The sequence below is a fragment of the Hyphopichia burtonii genome, assembly GCF_001661395.1.
Source record: "Hyphopichia burtonii NRRL Y-1933 unplaced genomic scaffold HYPBUscaffold_2, whole genome shotgun sequence".
NCBI classification, from domain to species: Eukaryota; Fungi; Ascomycota; class Pichiomycetes; order Serinales; family Debaryomycetaceae; genus Hyphopichia; species Hyphopichia burtonii.
In genome coordinates this window covers 1,957,374-1,978,862 of record NW_017963729.1, presented here as the reverse complement: position 1 = coordinate 1,978,862, position 21,489 = coordinate 1,957,374, and the positions used below count along the sequence as shown (strand labels likewise).

The following is a 21,489-nucleotide window of genomic DNA, read 5'->3' as shown; positions in this document are numbered from 1 at the left end:
AAAAACCTCCGTACATCTAGTATTTAGTTAGGGCAAAAAATATCACGCACATCAAACGTAACAAGAGAAGAATAAGAGCTGATTAGGAAGATGACTTACGGTTCGGCGACAAGCAAACCAGCCAAGGTTATTTTATTGTGCTTGGTCATAGCTGCAGTGGGAATTGCAGCTGTACCAACTATCTTCTTAGTATTTACAGTCTCATCAAAACAAATTGCTGCTCAAGATGGGAGCAGAGTTATACCAAATATAGCGGGTGCTACGACTGGTTTGAAATCATTTTCATCGACTTTAAAGAGCTGTAAAAGTGCATCAGCTGGTGACTGGGCTAATGCTATTGACTGTGGAATTCTGGTATCAGCCTCAACTATCGCCACAGGGGTATGTGTTTATAGATATCTTTCTACAGGTTCGGCCTTTTGAGATAATTAATGGGACTAAGTTTTAAAATTGAATTTAGGAGATGACCTAATGATAAAGAACTACTCTACTTATAGGCTAAATCTAAACCTTTTGCGGTAACAAAACATTTATATCTCTCTTTATATCTGAATAATAAATACTAACCTTTGTCATCTATTTTAATACATATGTTGTGAATCTAAACCAATAAAACTGTAAATATTCAATGATGTAACATCGGTGCAGTTAATAATCTAGAGTCTCTTGTTAGCTCTCTTATGATTACTAGTGGCGTATTATATATAGAACCATTCGACTTGTAAGGAAAAGAACTGATTCTGTAGAATATTTTGTTTTTAGTTAGGGCAGAACCTTCGTACATCTTGTATTTAGTTAATTATTCATAGTAAATTATTTAGACAATCTCATAAGATTTAGTAGATATCCTCTAAGCTGATCGAGTATTAGATTATTCGTATTAGATTATTCGCCTCTTAATAACAATCTACTCATACTTACCAATAATACTTCAGTTAGCGCAAGAAGACAGAACGCTTGTAACAGCCTCTACTGCATTACCGTCTGACCCAGCGTAGATCCAGTAACTACTACATCTGTTCAAGCTATACATGTACCGTTCCTGAGATCCCATCGAAGACTGTTCCACCGTGACAAGTAACTTTGGCAATATAGCCAGCTCCGGCGGTGACCTCAGAAGATAGGAATAATCCTGCTCCAAGAGAAAAATCTTAATAGAGCTATTCTCCATTGGACTCATGAGTTCAAGGTGTTCAGGTTCATAAGGAATCAATCCGTTTTCCAGTAAAACTTTGTCTATTCCGTAATGTTCTGTATCTGTAGTAACATAAACTGCTATTGCTATACATGTTAGCAAGGCAGCAAAAACGAGATAAAGTAAATGCCTTCCTTTACATTTATCTAGTGCTTTCATACATATTTATCTTATACTTGTGACTTTCGTCATTATAGGTATGATCATCAACTTCATTCATGATATTTGTCTAATATGATATATGAAAATATCTCCTCTCGTATACTGTCTTCTTTTAACCTATTACAAACAAAAGAGAAGAAGAGACATCTTGAACACTCGAGGCGGGATATTGCAATGGGACTTTAGTAAGTTAGAGAAGTCAATTCCCGTTTGCAATTTTGAGTAATGCATCAAAAAAATTCATAATCACTTTTAGAAAGACTGAAAAGAAACAAGTGTATAAATGATTTTATGCTTTTTTTGACATAATTTTGCGTTATTGTGAAATAATTTAAAACCCCATTTAACAGTTTTCGCAAATTATATAGCTATAGATTGACTCCCACAATAAAAGAAGTACTCTATAACCAGGCTCAAATTGGCTACAAATTGGCTATTAGGTAATTGAATGGTTTGATAAGTAGATCTCATAATCCGCGGAGGCTTCTTTGCCCATCGGACAAATAACCGTTTTTCTGCTGCCGTGCGAGAACATCTTTTGAGATAAGTAATTAATCTCGAGAACTGAAAATTCCATTTCCATCAAATAATCATCTTTTTTGGGTAATTTTAGTTACATTATCGACTCGGGAAATTTTGACACAACCGATAAGCATTTTTTGCATTGTTTCCAAGCTTTTTGTACAATGTCATCGCAAGGAATGAATTCATATAAATAGACAGCAAAATCATGAAGTTAGGCCAAAGGTTGTTTTTCTGATTCAGGCAAGAATGAAATTTTCAATTGTAGCAGTAATTACTGCTTTTTTAATGAGTTCAATTTTAGCTCATCCATTAGAAAAACGTACTACAAATGATACAAAGATTGCTTTAGAGGACGTTAGTGACAATTCCAATGATTTGAAAACGGCATTTGGTAAACCATATGCAATTTTCCAACCAAAAGTAGTTGTTGTTTCGATGTTTGAATTGGAAAGAGATCCATGGTTAAAAGAATTAGATTTTGTTCATAATGTCAGTGTTCCTGGATTGTCACCATTATATCCACAAGTTCATTTTACTACTAATTATACAATCATGCAAGCTACCACTGGAGAAGGCGAAATTAATGCAGCTTCATCAATTACTGCATTATTATTGAATCCATTATTTGATTTTTCAAAGAGTTATTTTTTAATTGCTGGTATTGCTGGTGGTGAAAGTAGTTTAACTACCATTGGTAGTGTTACTTTTGCCAAATACGCTGTTCAAGTTGGTTTACAATATCAAGTTGATTATAGAGAATACATTCATACTAATCCAAATTGGACTTCGGGCTACTTTGGATACGGGGTTGATAATCCATGGACATATCCAGCCAACGTTTATGGTACTGAAGTATTTGAATTGAATGAAAACTTACGGGACCGTGCGGTTAAATTAGCTAAAACTGCCGAATTAAATAATGGTACTGAAGCAAATGCTAAATTTAGAGCTTTATATAATGAAACTGCTGCAAGATCCTTACCAAAAGTTGTTGCTTGTGACTCTTATACTAGTGATAACTATTACTTTGGTAATGTTTTATCCGATTATTTCAAAGCTTATGGAGAAATGATGACTAATAGTACTGGTTCAGATAAATTTAGATACTGCTCCACTGCTCAAGAAGATAATGCTTCTTTAGAAGCCTTTTTAAGAATGGATTTACATGGTTTGGTTGATTTTTCAAGAGTTGTTGTTATGAGAACCATTTCTGATTTCGCCAGACCCCCTCCTTCTTATGCTAATGATACCGTTGGATTCTTCAATGATGCTAACCAGGGTGGTATTTCTGCCTCAATTGCTAATTTGGTGATTGCTGGTAAACCATTTGTCCATGATGTTTTAACTCACTGGGATGACATCTATGCTGCCGGTGTCAAGCCAGATAACTACATTGGTGATATTTTACAATCCATAGGAGGTGTTGCCGATTACGGTAAAGACTCTTTCGAAGTTGCCTAAACCTGTGGTGTACCGACGCAAACCCAACATCATCAAAATCCTGCATGAAGCAAATAATAGCTGTCAAACCTCAATCTGTATACATGGCCCAGTCTTAGCCTTAGCCTTGGTCTTAGTCTTAGCCTTAGCCTTATTATTAGCCCACATACCCATATACCTACATATCTGCTTTCTTATGCTTATACTTTCGTATGCTTATACTTATACTTTTTATACGTATGCTTATACTTATACTTATGTTTATACTTATGCCAAAACTCACACCCGTACCCCCACCCTTTTAAATCCACAGTTAAACTTTAATTAAAATGCCTTGTATGCTCAACATTATTTGTGTATTGAACCCCCACGATTTCTCAATTCCTACTAACAAAATGTAAATTCTGCTAGCAAAACAAAAAAAAAAAAAAGAAAGAAGGGAAAAAAAACACTATTTAATTTTCTTAGCTAGAATTTGGAAGCAATTTTTTTAGACCAACTGATTTAAAAGGGCTGCGATCTGCTATTAAAACATTTACAAGTTACAAGACTAACCATTGCGATTGATGAATCTCATATAACAAATAGAAAATCTTCTCACCGGGAATTAAGTGGAAGTTTCAAGTCAAAGAAAAACTAATAAATACATGATGATGTCTGCCTTCACTACAGACCAGAGTAAATTCCAGGCAGTTTTGGACAGAGATCCAGCATCAGAAGGCCATTTTGTATATGGGGTGATAAGTACCATGATTTGTTGTCGGCCAACATGCTCATCCAGACCCCCATTGAAGAAGAATGTTATATTCTTTGATACTATTGAAGATGCAGTATCAAAGGGATTTATATCTTGTAAAAGATGCAAACCCGAAAAAACAACTGGTTGGAATCGTACTCGAGACATAGTGGCCCAGGCTTGTGTGATTATTATGGATATGGCTAAACTGAAGCGTAAACCAAATATTGATAAAATTGCTGCAAAATTGAAAGTTTCTAAATGGCATCTTTGTAGAACTTTCAAAAACTATACTGGTATCACTCCAAGGCAATTTTATTTAAAATCTTTAGAAGGTTTGGATCCTTTGAAATCAAAGCCTTTACCGCTTATCCAGACTAAGAAAAATCTTTTAAAATTGAAGAAATTGGCGGAAGCTTCTAAAAATGATAATTCAAAAGATGATGTACCTCAAAATTCTAATGATTCCCCCATTAATGATTCAGATAAAAGTCCTGATTCTTTATATGCACTGGAGACTCCTGCTTCAAATTTGATGAGTGAAAGCCCTGCCCTGTCTGCTTCTTCTCAATCTAATCCCGATCAATTAATACCTCCTGAATGTGGAATTGACGATTTCTTAAACGAAACCTCCGGTTTCAATTCAAGAGAAGCGTATCCTTTTGTATTTGACCTGAATGATTTATTTAGTCAGGGTTTTATGTTTAATGACGAAAATAATGATAACGATCTTTTCTTGGGCAGTCTTCATGGCAATTAAAAGAGGTTTTTTTTTTATATATAATTTTTTTGCTTCATCTTTTGTAATTTATACGATCACTTCATTTCTGGGTATTTAGGTTTTAATAAATAATTAATATTACGCTCTTGTATTCTTAAATGTATTTTTATTACTATTAAATTATAATTTCATATATATAAAGCTTTATCCAAATCACCAACCCAGTGGTGTAGTCATTGATCCAGTCAAATGTGGACATCCATTAGCATCACAACCACTCTTTGATACAGTAGTACCCCACCAAGTAAAATTATCACTAGCACCAGTATAGAAAATTGAAAAGTAAATCAAAATAACCGCAATGGCTAATCCAGTATCTAATCCAACAGCTAAAACAAGATTATATTTCTTCCACCAGGCATGACGTGTACGATGAACCCAAAAATTCATTATAGCTGCACATACAGCCCATGTAGAAACATTATAACCAGTGACTGAAGGAATATTAGCAGCACCTGCAAATAATAAAGTTGGATTAACTCTTTTCCAGAAACTATTTGGTTTCCACATTTGAATTAATCCAATGGCTAATGAAACAACAGCACCAACTAAAAAGAACCATAAAACCCAAGAGTATCTACCACCTGGAGTGAAAATATGATCTCCGAAAAGCCCCCATACTAATTGAGAATTGAATTGAGTCTTTTGTTTACGACAAACCAAATGATTGGTTGCATCAGCACTACAAACACCTTCAAAATGGTATAAAATATAACCAGTAACTGCTGGATTAAGAACACCACCCCAAATAGCAGCAAAAAGTAAACATGTCATGGTAACTTTTGGAGGTACTTTATTATAATGAGCTAATTTAGCAGACATTGAAGTATGCATACCATGTTGAAGAACACTAAATCCAAAAGTATAAAACCAAAATAATTTTAATGGATTTTTAAACCAAAAAGCACCAATAATTTCAAAAAATGGTTGAAGACTAACTTCAATACTACTTCTAGATTCAATGAAAATCAATGGCATATATAAAGCAACTGCAATTATAATAGATACAATAAATGCACCAGCATCGATATTAGTACTATAAGCACCACTAAAACCAAACCCAATAGCAAGCCCAATAATAAACCAGGCAACGTAATAACTCCAGTGGAAATTTTTATACTTACTAAGAGCAACATTATGAACATCAGTTTTTTTCAGTCTTAAAGGATCAATAACATCAGGTTTAATTCTTAAGAAGAAAGTGACCATCATGGCAGTGAATGAAGCCAAACCTAAAGCAACATTCATTAAAAATGCAATTGGTAACATAACTGGAGAATAATCATTAAATTTAGAAGTTACTAAATCCCAATCTTGATTAACAACTTTACTTGCATTATAAGGTTTACCTTTAACATCAAAAACGGAAGAAGTCATAATTGGGAGATGAGCAGTTTGCCAATGATTTTGATAGTAAAGACCAGGCATTACAATCCAAATCCAAAAAACAAAAGAACCAAAAACACAACAAACAGCCCAGAATGGGGTAGTTAATGGATTACTAAGAGAAGTAACTTGGGACCAATCAAAAGTTAAAGGAAACAAACCTAAACCAGTTTGAACCCCGAAAACTTGAGAAAGGGCAGCACTTGAAGGTTTACACCAACTAATCCAGGCACCAATAGTACTTAAGAATGGAGCAATAAAATCTGGGAACCAGTACCAAACGAAGGCAACTGTGAACACAATGGCTAAAAATTTAAATCTAGAAATTGTCCAACCACCAGCAGGTTTATTTTCTCTAGAATGGAAAGTTTGTAATAAAGCACAATTACCCAAGATACCTGGCCAAACACAATCAGGAGGAGTAACTAAAATATCATAAGTTAAACCGGAGAGAGCATAAGAAAGAATGAAACAAGATACATGAGCCATAATCATTTTACCAATACCAATATCTCTATCGAAAAATTTAAATTGTTCAACAACAGCATTATTAACTAAACCAGCACTAACCACAACGTTAACCACCACGAAGACCAAAGCATGTTCTTTTTGATTAAAAGGACCTGGGTTTAAATTGAAACCACAACCAAAGGGTAAAGGAACATTCCAAGAAGGGACAATCCAATACCATAATTCCCCTAAGGGGAAGGCAACAACTTGAGCAACAAGAGCAGCAATATGGATGGTTGGAAATCTCATATTAAAGAAAGCATCAACCCCACCAATAACGGTACTTAAAACAATAACAAGAACCCACATTCTCAAAGTGGAAGCAGGAGCATCAAAGTCTTCAGTGGGGACAATGGCATCAACGTCATCTCTAGTAAAATCAGCAAGGGCAGGAGTGGATCCATTAGAATCACTATAATCCCCTGATTCATAGAAATCTTGTTTTTCATCTTTATAGAAATCAGTAGTCTCTTCATTACCTCTTCCAACATGAACCAACTCGGGGTTCTTATTATCAAGAGAATTTGACAGTGACATCTCTTGACTATATTTTATTTACCTTTCTATTAAAGGAACTGAAATAATCTAGATAATCAGATATATATATATCTATTTAATCAAAAGTCTAATGCCGGAAGTTTGGAAACAATATTAGCTTTCCTAATCCAGGAACAATATAATTGGTCCTTTATCGAATTTCGAAATAATTCATAGCTCCGAGTAGCCAATCAGTTGAATTAACTCCAAATTAACTTAATTAATTAGCTCTACTAACGTCGGTCATGGGTAGCAAAACCGTACCGAAATACCAGAGTAGTAGCCGTACAGAGAAAAGCCTTTTAAAGTTTTTGCATACCATATTGATTATTACAGCTTTTTCTGTGCCAGTTCTTTTTGCATACATTTGAAATATGCTGCAACAAAAACGTCAAATTTTAGCCCACAATGCAGCTGTCAAACTAAACCGCGCTCAAAGTAAAATTCCCAATTGTTAGATATTCCTAGAAAATTCTTGTCCTTCGAGTCCATCGAGCTAAGTTTAGTACCCTTAATGTCCAAGTCCCTTATCTATTTTACGGGGTTATGGGAATGGTTGGATAGCGATTCAATGGGTTTGCTTGGTCTACGAGTAAAGAAAAGTCGATAAACGTAGTGTGAGAGGTGTTCCGCTCTTCCAGGCAGATGCCTCTTTCTTTATTTTTGCTCTTTCTGTTGTCTATTTTTAACCTAGTTGCTTACGAACTTTACATAAGAGTCTCTTTAACAAAGCAGAAATGTGTGTGAAGACCAAAGGAATCGAAATAGCCAAACACAAATGCTCTTTAATTATAAATCCTTTATATTCTTGCATTTGTTACGGATATCACGGTTTAGCGGAGCACGGTCTTAGCCTTGGATGACGGGCCTGGTTACTTGGCTCTAATAAGATTGCAATACAACCGTACTATTAAGGGCAAACGTTGTAAAGCCAAGGTAGAAGAACGGAATCTCTTTGCGATACCCGAAAAGATGCAGGCAAATTCAAAAAAAAAAGGACTCACGTTAGGTAATGTTGCATTACCATCGGTCTTCCACTTGGAACCGATGGGTTTATTTTTGGCATGAGTGTGCATGTAAATGGTATTGACGTACTGCTTCTCGTATCTGAAGCACTACTTCTAGCCAATTAAGAGCTAGAAATTATATAAGTAATTCAGAACATCCCTTGAATTTTTAATCAATTGCAATCAAGCCTGGGGAAACTGTTATTGGTCAAGTAGTAACAAGTCTGGATTTGCAACAAAAGAAGAGTAAAAGTTGAGTCCGAAGGGCCAGAAAAAGACAGAAAAAAGAAAAAAAAAAAAAAAGTCCTTGAAAAAGAAAAACCTAACGATTAATGAACTTTTCTTAACAACAATCTTCTTGTTTATTTGCAAAAATGTCTATTGTATCAAGTGTACGTTTTGTATGTGAGGAGATTGGGTTAACCACCTTAGTAAACTCTTCTAGAGATGTTTTCCTAATCATCATCTTGAGGATGATTAGATTATTGGGGTTTGGTGCAACATCTTTAATTCTTGTCCTTTTTTTAAAGGAGTTGGGTATTCATGAAGAGTATATTGGGATATTTATGACTTTAACTTTTATAGGTGACTTGGTATCGAGTTTTTTATTTAGTTTAGCTGCTGATAAACTAGGTAGAAAGTTTACATTAAGTTTGAGTAGTATAATTATGTTAATTACCGGAATTAGTTTTTCAGTTTTTAATAATTATTACCTTTTAGCATTAATATCAATTCTTGGGATTTTGACCCCTGGAGGTGGTGAAGTTGGTCCTTTTAGATCAATCGAACAAAGTTCTATTGCAACCTTATGTTCTCATAATGAAAGATCCGATATTTACGCTTGGTATACTTTCTCTGGTACTTTCTGTGCTGCTTTGGGTTCAATATTTGGCGGGTTCTTAATTCAATTCACCTCAAATAAATTGAATTATTCTATTCTTGCAAGTTACAAAGCTGTGTTTTTAGGTTATGCATTCATTTCATTACTTAGTTTCATTATCTGTTTATTCTTAACTGATCGAATTGAATTAAGTAATGAAGATAAAACAACAACCGATGAATCATCAAATGATACCTCCAATGAAACAACACCATTGAATCAAAATGAAAACTCTCCTTTAATTGATCAGCCAAAGAAGAAATCTAGATTCTTGCCCGAATTAAATCATTCAGTTTATTCAATAGTGTTCAAATTATCAATCTTATTTGCAATCGATTCGTTTGCTTCTTCCTTAGTATCGATGTCCTGGCAAACTTACTACGTTAAGCAAAAATTCAAAGTGTCTCCTTCGTATCTTGGTAGTATCTTCTTCGTTACTGGTATCGTGAGTAGTATAATGTCATTACTTGGTACTAGTTTAACCAAAAGACTAGGTGCAGTGGTTACTATGGTTGTAACTCACTTACCGGCTTCAATCTTACTTGCTTTAGTTCCAATCCCAAATTCTCTCAAGATAACTTTGATCATTTTGATTATCAGAGCTTCTACTCAGTCCATGGATGTTGCTCCAAAACATGTATTTTTAGCTACCTTAGTCCCTTCAAAAGATAGAACGGCAGTGTTCGCTTGGACTAACGTCGTTAAAACTCTTGCTCAAGTAGCTGGTCCAACGATGGTAGGTTATTTAACTAACACCGGTTTACAATGGTTAACTTTCATACTCGCCGGTTCCTTAAAAGCGTTATACGATATCGGAATTCTAGCTACATTCCTTACATTTAATAGACACAATCAGCACTAATAAAATAACTCATTTTTATTCTACTAATTTGCAGCTCATAAAACCTGGAAATGCCGAAAATTGTATTATTAAAAATAACTCCTGTAACAATTCTATTATACAAACAGGTGATTCGCTCTATTAAGGTTATTCTTCTTATTATAACAATGTAGTGGAGTATTGTGTTGGGAGTCTTCTTTTTTTTTGCCAATAATATCCTGGTGTACGGGTGTTATGATTCGTTCGGAGTCTTTAATACATACCCCATGGGGGTTGTTGATTAGAAAGAAAAAGAGGAGTCATAAATCCATCAGCAGTCACTTTCCCAAGGCATATAAGTACTTCTTACATCTAGTGGTGTACCGCGTTAACCCTTGACTAGTTAAGAAATCACTGTTTTCTAGTAAGATGAATACTTTTGCAGATCACGTTCAGTTGCACTCCGACCATACTCAGAGGAGGTCCATTCGAACCAAGTACTCTAACCCGTGTGATCTTTGTGCACTTCGAAAAGTACGATGTGATCGACTCGAGAAGATACAAATGGCCAAGAGAGATCCTACAGTATCTGAAAGTTGTTCCAGATGTTTGAAAAATGGCGTTAATTGTACTAATATAAGATTAAAGAAGAAAAGTGGACCTAAATTGAAAGCTAGATCGACAAAAGCCGATGAAGTTCAGAAGGAAAAGCCTTGCAAGCGATCACCAAAAGTGGAGCTATCACCTCCTTTACACGGTGAAATCTTGTCGATAGATAAACTACTTCCTTATCTCCATGTTTATCAAACATGGTATTATGGAGTATGGCCAGTTATAAGTGTTGCTCATTTGGTATCAAAAATTGTTCAAGACTGTACAAATAATGAATTAAATGAAAAAAGTGCTACTTCATATTCACTTTGTTGTGCTATTTGTGCAGCTATATCTAAACAAATTACTTTTCTAAGTTCTAGTTCTCAAATAATTAATATTCCAAATGATAATGATGCTTCACTTTACGTTTCTGAGTCACTCAAGGCCAGATCAATAGTGGATTATAAATTAAATCCCAGTTATGAATCTTTATTGACATCATTTTTCCTTTATGTTTATTATATTAATAATAAAGGCGGTACTAATGCTTCCATTCTTTACCTCAGAGAAGCAATCTCAATGGCCCAAATTTTGAAATTACATGATAAAGCAACTTTATTGTCAAAACCATCAGCTGAAGCTCATAGATTGAAGAAAATTTACTATTTATTATTAGTAACTGAAAGATTTATGTGCATTGAAGATAAAATCCCGGTGATTTTAGATGCTTCAATACCTTTACCATCTTTAGAAGACGAGGAATATCCTGGTTTACTAACTGGATTCACTGAATTAATTAAAATTTTTGCAATACCTGATCGATCATTTTTTGATAATATATCTAATTTATCAGACAGTGAATTGTCATGTTTTAAAATATTAAACGATTTTTTAAATAATGATGATAAAGATTCATCATTATATTCAATGAATTGGATTATCAATGTACAAAAAAAATTAATGAATATTAAGATTATTAATCCAACTTCGGATATTCAAAAAGCTAATATTTTACTATCAAAACACTGGATGAGATCATTAACTTGGCATATATCGTATCAAAAGGGAATATTAAGAAAAATTACTAATGATTCTAATAATTGTTTGAGTTTTAATTATCCAGTTAGTATTGCTTATGACTTTTTATCAAACACAAATGACTTACCAATATATGCATTTGAATCGAATGGTCCAGGAGTATGTATTAAACTTTTGGAAATTGCCAATGGTTTGGCTGACTCAATTAACAATTTTTCCTTACATTCAAATTATAATGAATTTTCAAGTTATAATGCCTTAAATTCAATTTTTGGATTAATCGGTAAATTCAAAACTGAAATAACTTTACCAATTAAGCTTTATCAAAAAATTGAAACAATAGTTAATAATAGACCAATACCAAAGATGCCTGAGCCATCAGGTTATATTACTGAAGTTAATGAAAATGAATCACAAAACTCTCCATTCACTGAAATGGCGAACATTTTTGCAACAGCTACATCGTCCTATGAAGCCATGAATGGCAGAGCACAACACTATAACCAGACTTCTTTAAATGAATTTTCAAACCGACCAATATTAGAGTCTTCTACAATTGCATATTCCAGAAATGAGGTTGATTTCGCCCCAATTGACCAACATTCTGGAAACTCCCTGCTGCAGAACTTGGTCAAGCTAGGATCCTTGACCAATTTGAATCACGAATCCTCCTATAATGACTTCAGTTGATATTTCCTGATAAACAATGTATATAGGTATAGGTATATAATTCACCCGTACATCAGATATTTGGGAAAAGTCCAAATTTAGTCAAATTGTAAACAAATTCTCATCAAAAAGACTTTCTTGATCCAAAAGATTCATACGTTAGGATATTGAATGAATAAGCCTATTCCATTGAAGTTCGACTTCAATGATATGATGTAAGTTCGTTCAGCTGTGGCCGAGAAGGTATAAGGTGAACTTTAGAAGGTGAAAGCTCTGTAAGTTATTGTAGAGAGTGAATCCAAACAAATTCCGTATCAGGTATTTTGTTTTTTTCCTCAATTGATATTTTGATAGCTTTAAATTTCAACTTTTATTTATACCAAATCTTTTCGTTTTTCATTGATTATTCAAGTTTACACTTAAAGTACCCCATTAGCAAAAGGGTTTTTCTTTAATTGTTTTCTATTTCCGATTTTGAACTTGTTTGGAAGGCCTTTGTTGTTGAAGCTTTTTTTTTTTTTTTTTGTTCTTCTCTTCTTCCACAAGTTTGCTTATTCATTCATTTTTACTCAAACCCATCAGTTATCGTATATATTGGTTTGACAAAGTAAATCACATCTGTTTTGTTTCTTAATACACTTATCATAGTTTTGTCATTTATTATTTATTTTCGTTTCCAATCTTTTTCAAACTTGCATTATTAGTCCTTTTAGTTTGCCTTATTAATAGCATCTACACTTAAATGTCACAATTAGCTCATCTCTACGATGCTCTCGAAGTCATTGGGAAAGGATCTTTTGGGACTGTTAGGAAAGTTAGGCAAAAATCAGATGGTAAAATCTTGGTACGTAAGGAAATTGAATATACCTCGATGAATTCCCATGAAAGAGTTCAGTTAATTGACGAATTAAGGATTTTGAAAGATTTGAAACATCCAAATATAGTTGAATATCATTGTTTTGATCATTTATCTGAAAAGAGAACACTCCATATCTATATGGAATATTGTACTGGAGGTGACTTGGCACAATCAATTGCTAGCTTTAAAAAAGATCAAACTTCAGTTCCTGAAGGTCTAATATGGCAAGTCATGCTTCACATGTTGTATGCATTACATAAATGTCATTACAATTTCAATGCTGGTAAAGTTAACCTTTTCGGTGTTGATGTAAATGAACCTCCAATTAATCAAAAACAAGTTGTCATTCATCGTGATATTAAACCTGATAATATTTTCCTAATAAATTCTGGTTCTGAAACAATTTTCAAATTAGGTGATTTTGGTTTAGCTAAATTATTAAAGAATGAAAATGATTTTGCTAAAACTTACGTGGGTACTCCTTATTATATGTCTCCAGAAGTTCTAATGGATAATCCTTATTCACCAGTTTGTGATATTTGGTCTCTTGGTTGTGTTCTATTTGAATTGTGCACCTTGAAACCACCATTTCAAGCTAAAACACATTTACAATTACAAGCTAAAATTAAAAAGGGAGTTATTCCAGAAATCCCTGACACTTATTCTGCTCCTTTAAGATCAATTATTCATGATTGTATAACTGTTGATCCAAATTTACGACCTTCTTGTTTTGATTTATTAGAAAATTTATCCGTGAAATTCTTAAGAAAAGAATCTGAGTTAATTGAAAAATCAAATAATTTAAATGAATACCAAAAACAACTTTCAATTAAAAATGATGAATTAAACAAAAAAGAAGTATTTTTAAATAATTTGGAAAGAAAAGTTGAAACTCAACGTAGCGATCTTGAAGATAACTTAAAAGCAATGCAGAAAAAATTTAACTTACAAAAGAAACAATTAGAAGATGAATTATTTGAACAGATTGATCTGACTAAAAAGCAAATGGATTTAGAAGCAAAAGAACTTAGATTAAGTTATCAAAGGGAATTTAGACATGTGGTGGATAATGAAGTTCAAATTCGTTTAAAAGAATTAATATCAAAGCAATCTCCTGTGAATAATAATGGTTTGATTAGAAAACATTCTGATCCATCCTCACCAGCATCTCAAAAGGCACATCCCGGCGGTCCAAGGAAATTACCATCTGATCCTCTACAAATACCCCAACTGTCACCGATAAGTCCTCAATATCAACAAGCAATTCAAACATCACCTCAAACCAAAAGAATCCCTCTTAAAACAAGAAATGACCCTGATTTTGAAACTCCAAATAATTTTTTTGTTGGTGGTACTAATCCCCTTAATAAAAATACGGTTTTGGCTACAAGAGTTCATAACAATAACTATAATCTCGCTAAAAAACGTATGGAATTAGATCGTATGACTGGAAAAAGGCATATTCCAGATTACGAAGAAATGTATCTTCGTAACAGGCATTAGAGATTTTATGTGTCCTTAACGTATTACTTCATATTCTAATTCTTTTATTTAAATTCCAACTAGTTGGAGCTAAATTTTATTTTCTTTTTTGTGATTTGGGTGTCAAATTGTTTTCAATTCAATTCAAAGATTGGTTTTATTAATATAATTTTCAGAGGAATTTTCATTCCTCTTCATCGGCCGATTTTCATCTACATATTTTTATTAAAAGTTCTATATGTTTAATAATGAATTAGCATTTTTTTAGATTCAATGTAGCAGCGAAACTTATTTGTGTTTTTTTGCGAACATTTTTAGGATTTTTGCAAATATGATTGCAAAATTTTAATGGTCTCATATCAATGTGAAAGACTTTGCTTTAACAAATGAAAATATTAATCTATGCTATCTATGCTATATTAATGCCTATAACTTTAGCTATTCCGTTCCCAACTATGATACAATACAGGGGAAAAACATTGTCGTTGAAGTTGATTACATACAATATTGGACCACACGAGGAGTCAACTTTATGTTATTATAACATTAATAGTGGAAAACAGGTTATTTCCCTAAAACCATTTAAAAATTTCAAAAAAATTACCGAGTTTGAATGTGCAGAGCAATTAGAATTATTTGAAATAAAGAAAGTGATTGAACATGAAACCAAAATGAAATTGTTAATGCCCGGAGAGATCAACGATTTAGAAAGTACTTGCACCGTGGAACCCGATCAAATACTGAAGTTGATTTTCGAGGCCGAAATAATAATCGCTACAGTTGAAAATGAGGAAAAGGGAAGCCGGTTTGCAGTTATTTTCCCAGTAAAAGGGTTCAAATTTTCATGTTTAGATGGTAAAAACATTTGTGATTTAAACTCTGAACCATTCAGTACAAGCCTTGGTTAAATTGAATCGTCTATTTCTATTGAGCTGTCAATATATAAAGCTAACAGATATCATTAATATACAGAATGAATTAGTTAATTTCTTATTCCAATTAGTCAGACCACTTGTTACCAGTTAAAGCTTCATAAGCTTCGATATACTTTTCTTTAGATCTAACGATAATGTCCTTATCCATAGAAACGCCGTCTTTACCATTCAAGCCGTTAGAAGTTAACCAATCTCTTAAGAATTGTTTATCGTAAGAATCTTGAGATTGACCAATTTTGTAATTGGCAAGATTCCAAAATCTGGAAGAGTCCGGAGTTAAAACTTCATCAACCAAAACAAGGTCATTATTTTCATCAAGACCAAATTCAAATTTAGTATCGGCTATAATAATACCTTTAGTCTTAGCATATTCTTTAGCTTTAGAATATAATTGAACAGCTTTTTCTGCTAATTTATCACACAATTCCTTACCAACAATCTCAGCTGCTTTTTCTGGAGAGATATTTTCGTCATGCTCACCTTGTTCGGCTTTGGTAGAAGGAGTAAATATAGGTTTAGTAAATTCTTGAGATTCTTGTAAATCTTGTTGTTCAATGGATAAACCATGGACAGTTTGATGGTTTTTATATTCTTTCCAAGCAGAACCAGTGATGTAACCTCTAACAATGACCTCTAACGGAATCAACTTCAATTTTCTAACCAATAAAGATCTACCAGATAACTGTTTTTTGTATTTAGCTTCACTTAATTTTTCTGGTAATTTTGCAAATAAGTGTTCATCATCATTATTTGGTAAGATCAAATGATTTTGAATATCAGAAGATAAGAAGTCAAACCAAAACTCAGACAATTTAGTCAAAATCTTACCTTTGGAAGAAATACCATTCTCCATAATAACATCATAAGCAGATATTCTATCGGTTGCAACGAAAAGAAGAGTATTAGCATCAACTTCGTAGATATCTCTCACTTTACCTCTGGCAACAAGCGGCAAGATGTTATCTAACTCAGTAGTGTGTAATGATTCTAAAGACATGGCGATACAATTGATATGATCTAGAGAAGAGAAGAATAAGAAAGATCAATTAAAATGCTCTTCTTGAAATTTTGAGTCTCATATCTGACTTCTCCTTTTGTCTGCTTTGACTCCGGCTCTCAATGGGGGATTTGTCGGGGCACGAATTTATCAACACCCGTACACCCATATATATGTACGGAGGTTTGTGATGTGCGGGTGTCTTTCTTCTTTTTGGGAATGCAACCTCGTCAAACTTTGGCCTCTGGCCAAATGGAGTTGGCAAGATGTTCAGGGGAAAGGATATGGCACCGAATCTCAGGCAGTGCTACAGCACTATTAAAAGACGTGGGTCCTCGGGCAGTGCTTAATTTAGCGTGTGAATGGACAAGCAGGATAGAAATTTCTCATGGCTAAAAATAATCTAAGGACGTGGCTGTCAAGGTAGAATTTCTAATTCGAAAACACATTCACCGTGACACATATTGTTCAAGGGAGCGGAAAAGGAAAACAGAAGTCTGTCAACAAAACCCAGCTGAAGCTCGTTTCAGTGGAGATTAACATACAAAGATGGCAGGTAATTTAAATGACCAATTCACCAAAAGAGCTTGATTTCTTGTTTTCAAACTCGGCTTAAACCTTGTTAGCCTGAGGAATCACTCCCACTGGGGCACTTAGTTGTAAGTTCAACATTCAATGGTACTATTGATCTGAAAAACTGAAAAAAAAAAATGATTTTTTGATCTCGTAGCAAATTGTGAAATTTGATTTCGTAAAGAACTACCGAAGAATATTGGATCCATCGTCAACTATTCGTTTCATTCATTTCTATCTCGTAGGCCCCATGTGTAATTACCGCACTAGTTATCTGGTCTTGTATGTTTAGAGATTTATTATTTTACAGCTTAGAACCACAAAGGCTTGTAACTCACTTGACGATTCAAGGCTTTGGCCCAATGATTCTAATGAACCGAACAGAGGAGACGTCATACATTCCTACCCCTTTTTAATTTTTTTTTTATTTGTTTCTTTGGTTTGACAATTCCATACCATATCAATGAAAGCTCAAGCATATAAATAGTTAAGAATGTACCTGAAAATTTAATCTTGGTATTTGTTTTTATAATCTATCAATCTATTCTTTAATTCAATATGTTCGGTTTCGGTGATCACGAAGAATCTCACAATCAAGTCTACGGTCAAGAAGAACACGAGGGCCACTTATCCCACGAAGTTATTGCCGGTGCTGCTTCCTTCGCTGCTGCTAGATCTTATGAAAAAAAGCAAAGAGAAGAAGGTAAACCTGTCTCTCATGCTTTCGCCAAAGAAGCTCTTGCTGGTATTGCCGGTGCTGAAGTTGATAAATTGGTCGAAACTAAAGGTTTAGACTACATTGACAGAGAAAAAGCCAAACACCAAGCTAAAGAATACGCTCAACAAGGTTACGACAGCCACTACGGGGACAAAGAAGAATGGCACCCAGACCATGAAGCTCCATTTGACTATAACAATGAAAGATATAACTACTAAGTAATTTCGTTGATCTAGATGATTAAATTTATGATTATTTCAATATAAAAAACTTGTAGAACTTTTGTTTGTATTAATTTTGCAATCGATTAACCAAATGGTGTACGAATTGATACACGCTGAAGAAAAAAAAAAACGAAAAAAAAATACAAGAACGCGTCTTTTTGATTTGGCTATCTTTTTTGACCTACTCCATAAAACTCTTTTCATCCCATATTTTCTTACTAAACAAATATCTTAGGGTCAACGTCATCATGTCCAGTACCAGACCCGATCTTAAGTTCTCTGACAACGTCGATGAGAGGCTGTACTACCGAAAGTATGCCAATCTTGCTCCAAAAGATTCATCAACTATCCGTATAATTGACCATAATAATAAAGACTACTTCACTGTGTTAGATGAAGATGCTGATTTGATTGCTGATAACATCTATAGAAGTCAGTCGGTTATTAAATACAACCAATCCCAAAAAAACAAATACGTTACTATTTCTCCTCAAGTATTCCTTAATAATGTGTTAAAGTTTTGTCTTATAGATAAGAATCTAAAAGTTGAAATTTATAATAACAAAACATTTGATTTGATAACTGTTGCTACTCCAGGGAACTTGGAAAGCTTATCCAATGAATATGGTACCAACCTCGAAACGATGTTCAAAGATGGCTCATCTCCAGTTATTGCCAGTATCAAGTTTATTACTTCAGCCAATGTTAAAAAAATTGGTGTCTGTCTCATTGACTTACTGAATCAAACAATAAAATTGAGTGAATTTGAAGATAATGATCTTTTCTCCAATTTAGAAAGTTTATGTTTGCAATTAGGGGTGAAAGAAGCAATTTTACCTTCTAATTATGATCCTTCAGGTGAATCGGATGGGGATGTAATCAAATTATACCAAGTTTTGAATAAAATCGGTAATATCGTTATTGGTTCAGTGAAAAGTTCTTTATTCACTCATAAAGAAATTGAACAAGATTTAGAAAAAATTGTCGTTTCTGATAGTCCAGATAAACAAGACGATCTTAATAATAGCATTGAATTAATCTTAGCCTCCAAAGGTATAAGCTCCACAGACTTTACCCTTTCATTATCCTGCTGCAATGCTTTGATCAGCTATTTAGATATATTAAACAATGAAAACTCCTTTACAATAGAAAAATACAACTTATCAGCTTTTATGAAATTAGATTCGTCTACTATGAGAGCTTTGAATATTTTCCCCAATGCTTCGAATCCTGGCTCCACCGTTTCTTCTGCATCTTCTGCAGCCCCCCAATTAGCAGCCTCAACTTCCATATCGTCCATCTACGAATTACTTAATAAGTGTAAAACAGCAAATGGCTCAAGATTATTGTCTCAATGGTTGAAGCAACCCCTTACAAACATGTCTTTGATAGAAGAAAGACATGCTTTAGTTGGCCAATTAGTCGAAGATACAAATTTGAGAATATACATATCCCAAGATTGGCTCAGTAAAGTACCTGATGTGAAAAGACTTCTTAAAAAAATGGCCAATGGAGTTAAAAGAGTCAGTGGAAATGAAAATAAAAAATTGGAGGATGTTGTAAGATTATACCAATTGGTCTTAATCTTACCAGATTTAATCAATATGCTTACAATGGCTAACGAAGACTTGAGAGAAACTCACGTTGCTGAATTGATTGATAAATATTGGTTAAGTCCAATTAAAAAATCATATGATTCATTGGTAAAATATCAAGAATTAGTTGAAACTACTATTGATTTGACTCCTTTAGAATCGGCTTCTGCCCACGACTTATTGAATAAAGATTTTAATATAAAACCAGAGTTTGACGAGTCTTTGATCGATATCAATAATCAGTTGCAATCCACTCTTGAAGAAATCAAAGATACTCATGTTAATGTTGGGGAAGATTTAGGCATGGATACAGAAAAGAAACTCAAGTTAGAGAAACATCAACAGCATGGATGGTGCTTCAGAGTTACCAGAAACGATTCTTCAGTTTTGAGAAACACAGGTAATCGTTATATTGAATTACAAACAGTCAAAGCTGGGGTATTTTTCACGACTAAAGATTTAAGAGGTTTATCTAATGATTACCAAAACTTATCTAATGACTATAACTCAAAACAAAAGGATTTAATAAAAGAAATTTTGTCTATTACTTTGACATACCAATCAGTTTTCCTTCAATTATCTCAAACCCTTTCACATATGGATGTTTTATCAAGCTTTGCTAATGTTGCAATTTTTGCCCCAATTCCATTTGTAAAAGCTAAGCTTCACCCATTAAGTCAGTCACCAGATGATGAATCCTTTATAAACCGTAAAGTTCAATTAGCCTCTTCCAGACATCCAGTATTGGAGGTTCAAGACGATGTTAATTTCATTCCAAATGATGTCTATTTGTCTAACAAGGATGAATATAAAGGTAAATCATTTGCTATTATTACAGGTCCAAATATGGGAGGGAAGTCAACTTACATCAGACAAACAGGGGTAATAGCTTTAATGAACCAAATTGGTTCTTTTATTCCAGTTTCTGATGAAGAAGAACAAGCAGAGTTACCTATTTTCGATGCTATTTTATCGAGGGTTGGTGCAGGTGACTCTCAGTTGAAAGGTTTATCTACTTTTATGATTGAAATGTTGGAGACTTCTTCAATTTTGGCTACAGCAACTCATAATTCACTCATCATTATTGATGAATTAGGTAGAGGGACCAGCACTTATGATGGATTCGGACTTGCATGGTCAATACTGGAACATTTAATAGATAAAAAACAATGTTTTGCACTTTTTGCAACCCATTTCCATGAACTAACAAAGTTATCGGAAAAATATGGGAATAAGGTTGACAACTTACATGTTGTTGCTCATATTGAAAAAAATGAAGAGGAGATTAAAGAGGAAGAAATAAATAAACTGGATGACATAACCTTGATGTATAAAGTAGAACCGGGAATTTCTGATAAGTCTTTTGGTATCCATGTTGCAGAGCTAGTTAAGTTCCCTAGTAAAATCGTTAATATGGCTAAGAGAAAAGCCTCTGAATTACAAAATTATACTGAGGGTCAAAGTGAAGAAGATCCTTATGTCCAAAGTAAAAGAACCAAATGTTCTAACGAAGAAATTGATAAAGGGATTGATCAATTAAAAGATATTTTGAAAAAATGGAAATCGAAGTGCTACGACGAAAATACCAAGAATTGTAAAGTTGATTCAAACGAGGCTGCAAAAATTTTGAATGAATTAGTGAAAAATGAGTATTCGGATACAATTAAAAACGATAAATTTATCAGTGAAATACTTCAAATGCTTTGAGATGATCAAAATCTTACTCTATATACAGTAACTTCACAAATAATTTTCTTATGTCAATTGATAATAAATAAATATAATCTAAAGAGTAAAAATTTTGAAAGGCAAAAAATCGAGTAACT

General features: G+C 33.6%; 10 protein-coding genes across 10 annotated transcripts; 8 read left to right on the top strand and 2 right to left on the bottom strand.

Annotated features, from left to right (window-relative positions):
* Positions 1–2,128: 2,128 nt before the first annotated feature.
* Positions 2,129–3,533, top strand: HYPBUDRAFT_161005 (purine-nucleoside phosphorylase; the record flags this gene model as incomplete). The annotated part of the gene is made up of 1 exon (XM_020222512.1): positions 2,129–3,533. One exon carries the CDS (start codon positions 2,129–2,131, stop codon positions 3,341–3,343), a length of 1,215 nt encoding a protein of 404 aa, XP_020078308.1. The 3' UTR covers positions 3,344–3,533.
* A 272-nt stretch (positions 3,534–3,805) lies between these two features.
* On the top strand, positions 3,806–4,889 carry HYPBUDRAFT_152363 (uncharacterized protein). The gene has a single exon (XM_020220976.1). It carries the CDS (start codon positions 3,973–3,975, stop codon positions 4,816–4,818), a length of 846 nt encoding a protein of 281 aa, XP_020078307.1. The 5' UTR covers positions 3,806–3,972; the 3' UTR covers positions 4,819–4,889.
* Positions 4,890–4,992: 103 nt separating this feature from the next.
* HYPBUDRAFT_5278 (uncharacterized protein) lies at positions 4,993–7,272 on the bottom strand (the record flags this gene model as incomplete). The annotated part of the gene is made up of 1 exon (XM_020223495.1): positions 4,993–7,272. One exon carries the CDS (start codon positions 7,270–7,272, stop codon positions 4,993–4,995), a length of 2,280 nt encoding a protein of 759 aa, XP_020078306.1.
* Positions 7,273–8,653: 1,381 nt separating this feature from the next.
* On the top strand, positions 8,654–10,021 carry HYPBUDRAFT_147738 (uncharacterized protein; the record flags this gene model as incomplete). Its single annotated transcript, XM_020220075.1, has 1 exon — positions 8,654–10,021. One exon carries the CDS (start codon positions 8,654–8,656, stop codon positions 10,019–10,021), a length of 1,368 nt encoding a protein of 455 aa, XP_020078305.1.
* Positions 10,022–10,408: 387 nt separating this feature from the next.
* Positions 10,409–12,301, top strand: HYPBUDRAFT_106199 (uncharacterized protein; the record flags this gene model as incomplete). The annotated part of the gene is made up of 1 exon (XM_020218468.1): positions 10,409–12,301. The coding sequence occupies one exon, from the start codon at positions 10,409–10,411 to the stop codon at positions 12,299–12,301; it is 1,893 nt and encodes a 630-aa protein (XP_020078304.1).
* A 721-nt stretch (positions 12,302–13,022) lies between these two features.
* On the top strand, positions 13,023–14,642 carry KIN3 (serine/threonine protein kinase; the record flags this gene model as incomplete). Its single annotated transcript, XM_020223494.1, has 1 exon — positions 13,023–14,642. The coding sequence occupies one exon, from the start codon at positions 13,023–13,025 to the stop codon at positions 14,640–14,642; it is 1,620 nt and encodes a 539-aa protein (XP_020078303.1).
* A 401-nt stretch (positions 14,643–15,043) lies between these two features.
* HYPBUDRAFT_10616 (uncharacterized protein) lies at positions 15,044–15,529 on the top strand (the record flags this gene model as incomplete). Its single annotated transcript, XM_020218464.1, has 1 exon — positions 15,044–15,529. The coding sequence occupies one exon, from the start codon at positions 15,044–15,046 to the stop codon at positions 15,527–15,529; it is 486 nt and encodes a 161-aa protein (XP_020078302.1).
* A 46-nt stretch (positions 15,530–15,575) lies between these two features.
* ADE1 (phosphoribosylaminoimidazolesuccinocarboxamide synthase) lies at positions 15,576–16,663 on the bottom strand. Its single transcript, XM_020222973.1, has one exon. The coding sequence runs from the start codon at positions 16,551–16,553 to the stop codon at positions 15,621–15,623; it is 933 nt and encodes a 310-aa protein (XP_020078301.1). The 5' UTR covers positions 16,554–16,663; the 3' UTR covers positions 15,576–15,620.
* Positions 16,664–17,684: 1,021 nt separating this feature from the next.
* HYPBUDRAFT_147734 (DUF3759 domain-containing protein) lies at positions 17,685–18,062 on the top strand (the record flags this gene model as incomplete). Its single annotated transcript, XM_020220074.1, has 1 exon — positions 17,685–18,062. One exon carries the CDS (start codon positions 17,685–17,687, stop codon positions 18,060–18,062), a length of 378 nt encoding a protein of 125 aa, XP_020078300.1.
* A 229-nt stretch (positions 18,063–18,291) lies between these two features.
* MSH2 (mismatch repair ATPase) lies at positions 18,292–21,370 on the top strand (the record flags this gene model as incomplete). Its single annotated transcript, XM_020222720.1, has 1 exon — positions 18,292–21,370. The coding sequence occupies exon 1, from the start codon at positions 18,317–18,319 to the stop codon at positions 21,368–21,370; it is 3,054 nt and encodes a 1,017-aa protein (XP_020078299.1). The 5' UTR covers positions 18,292–18,316.
* Between the last annotated feature and the right edge of the window lie 119 nt (positions 21,371–21,489).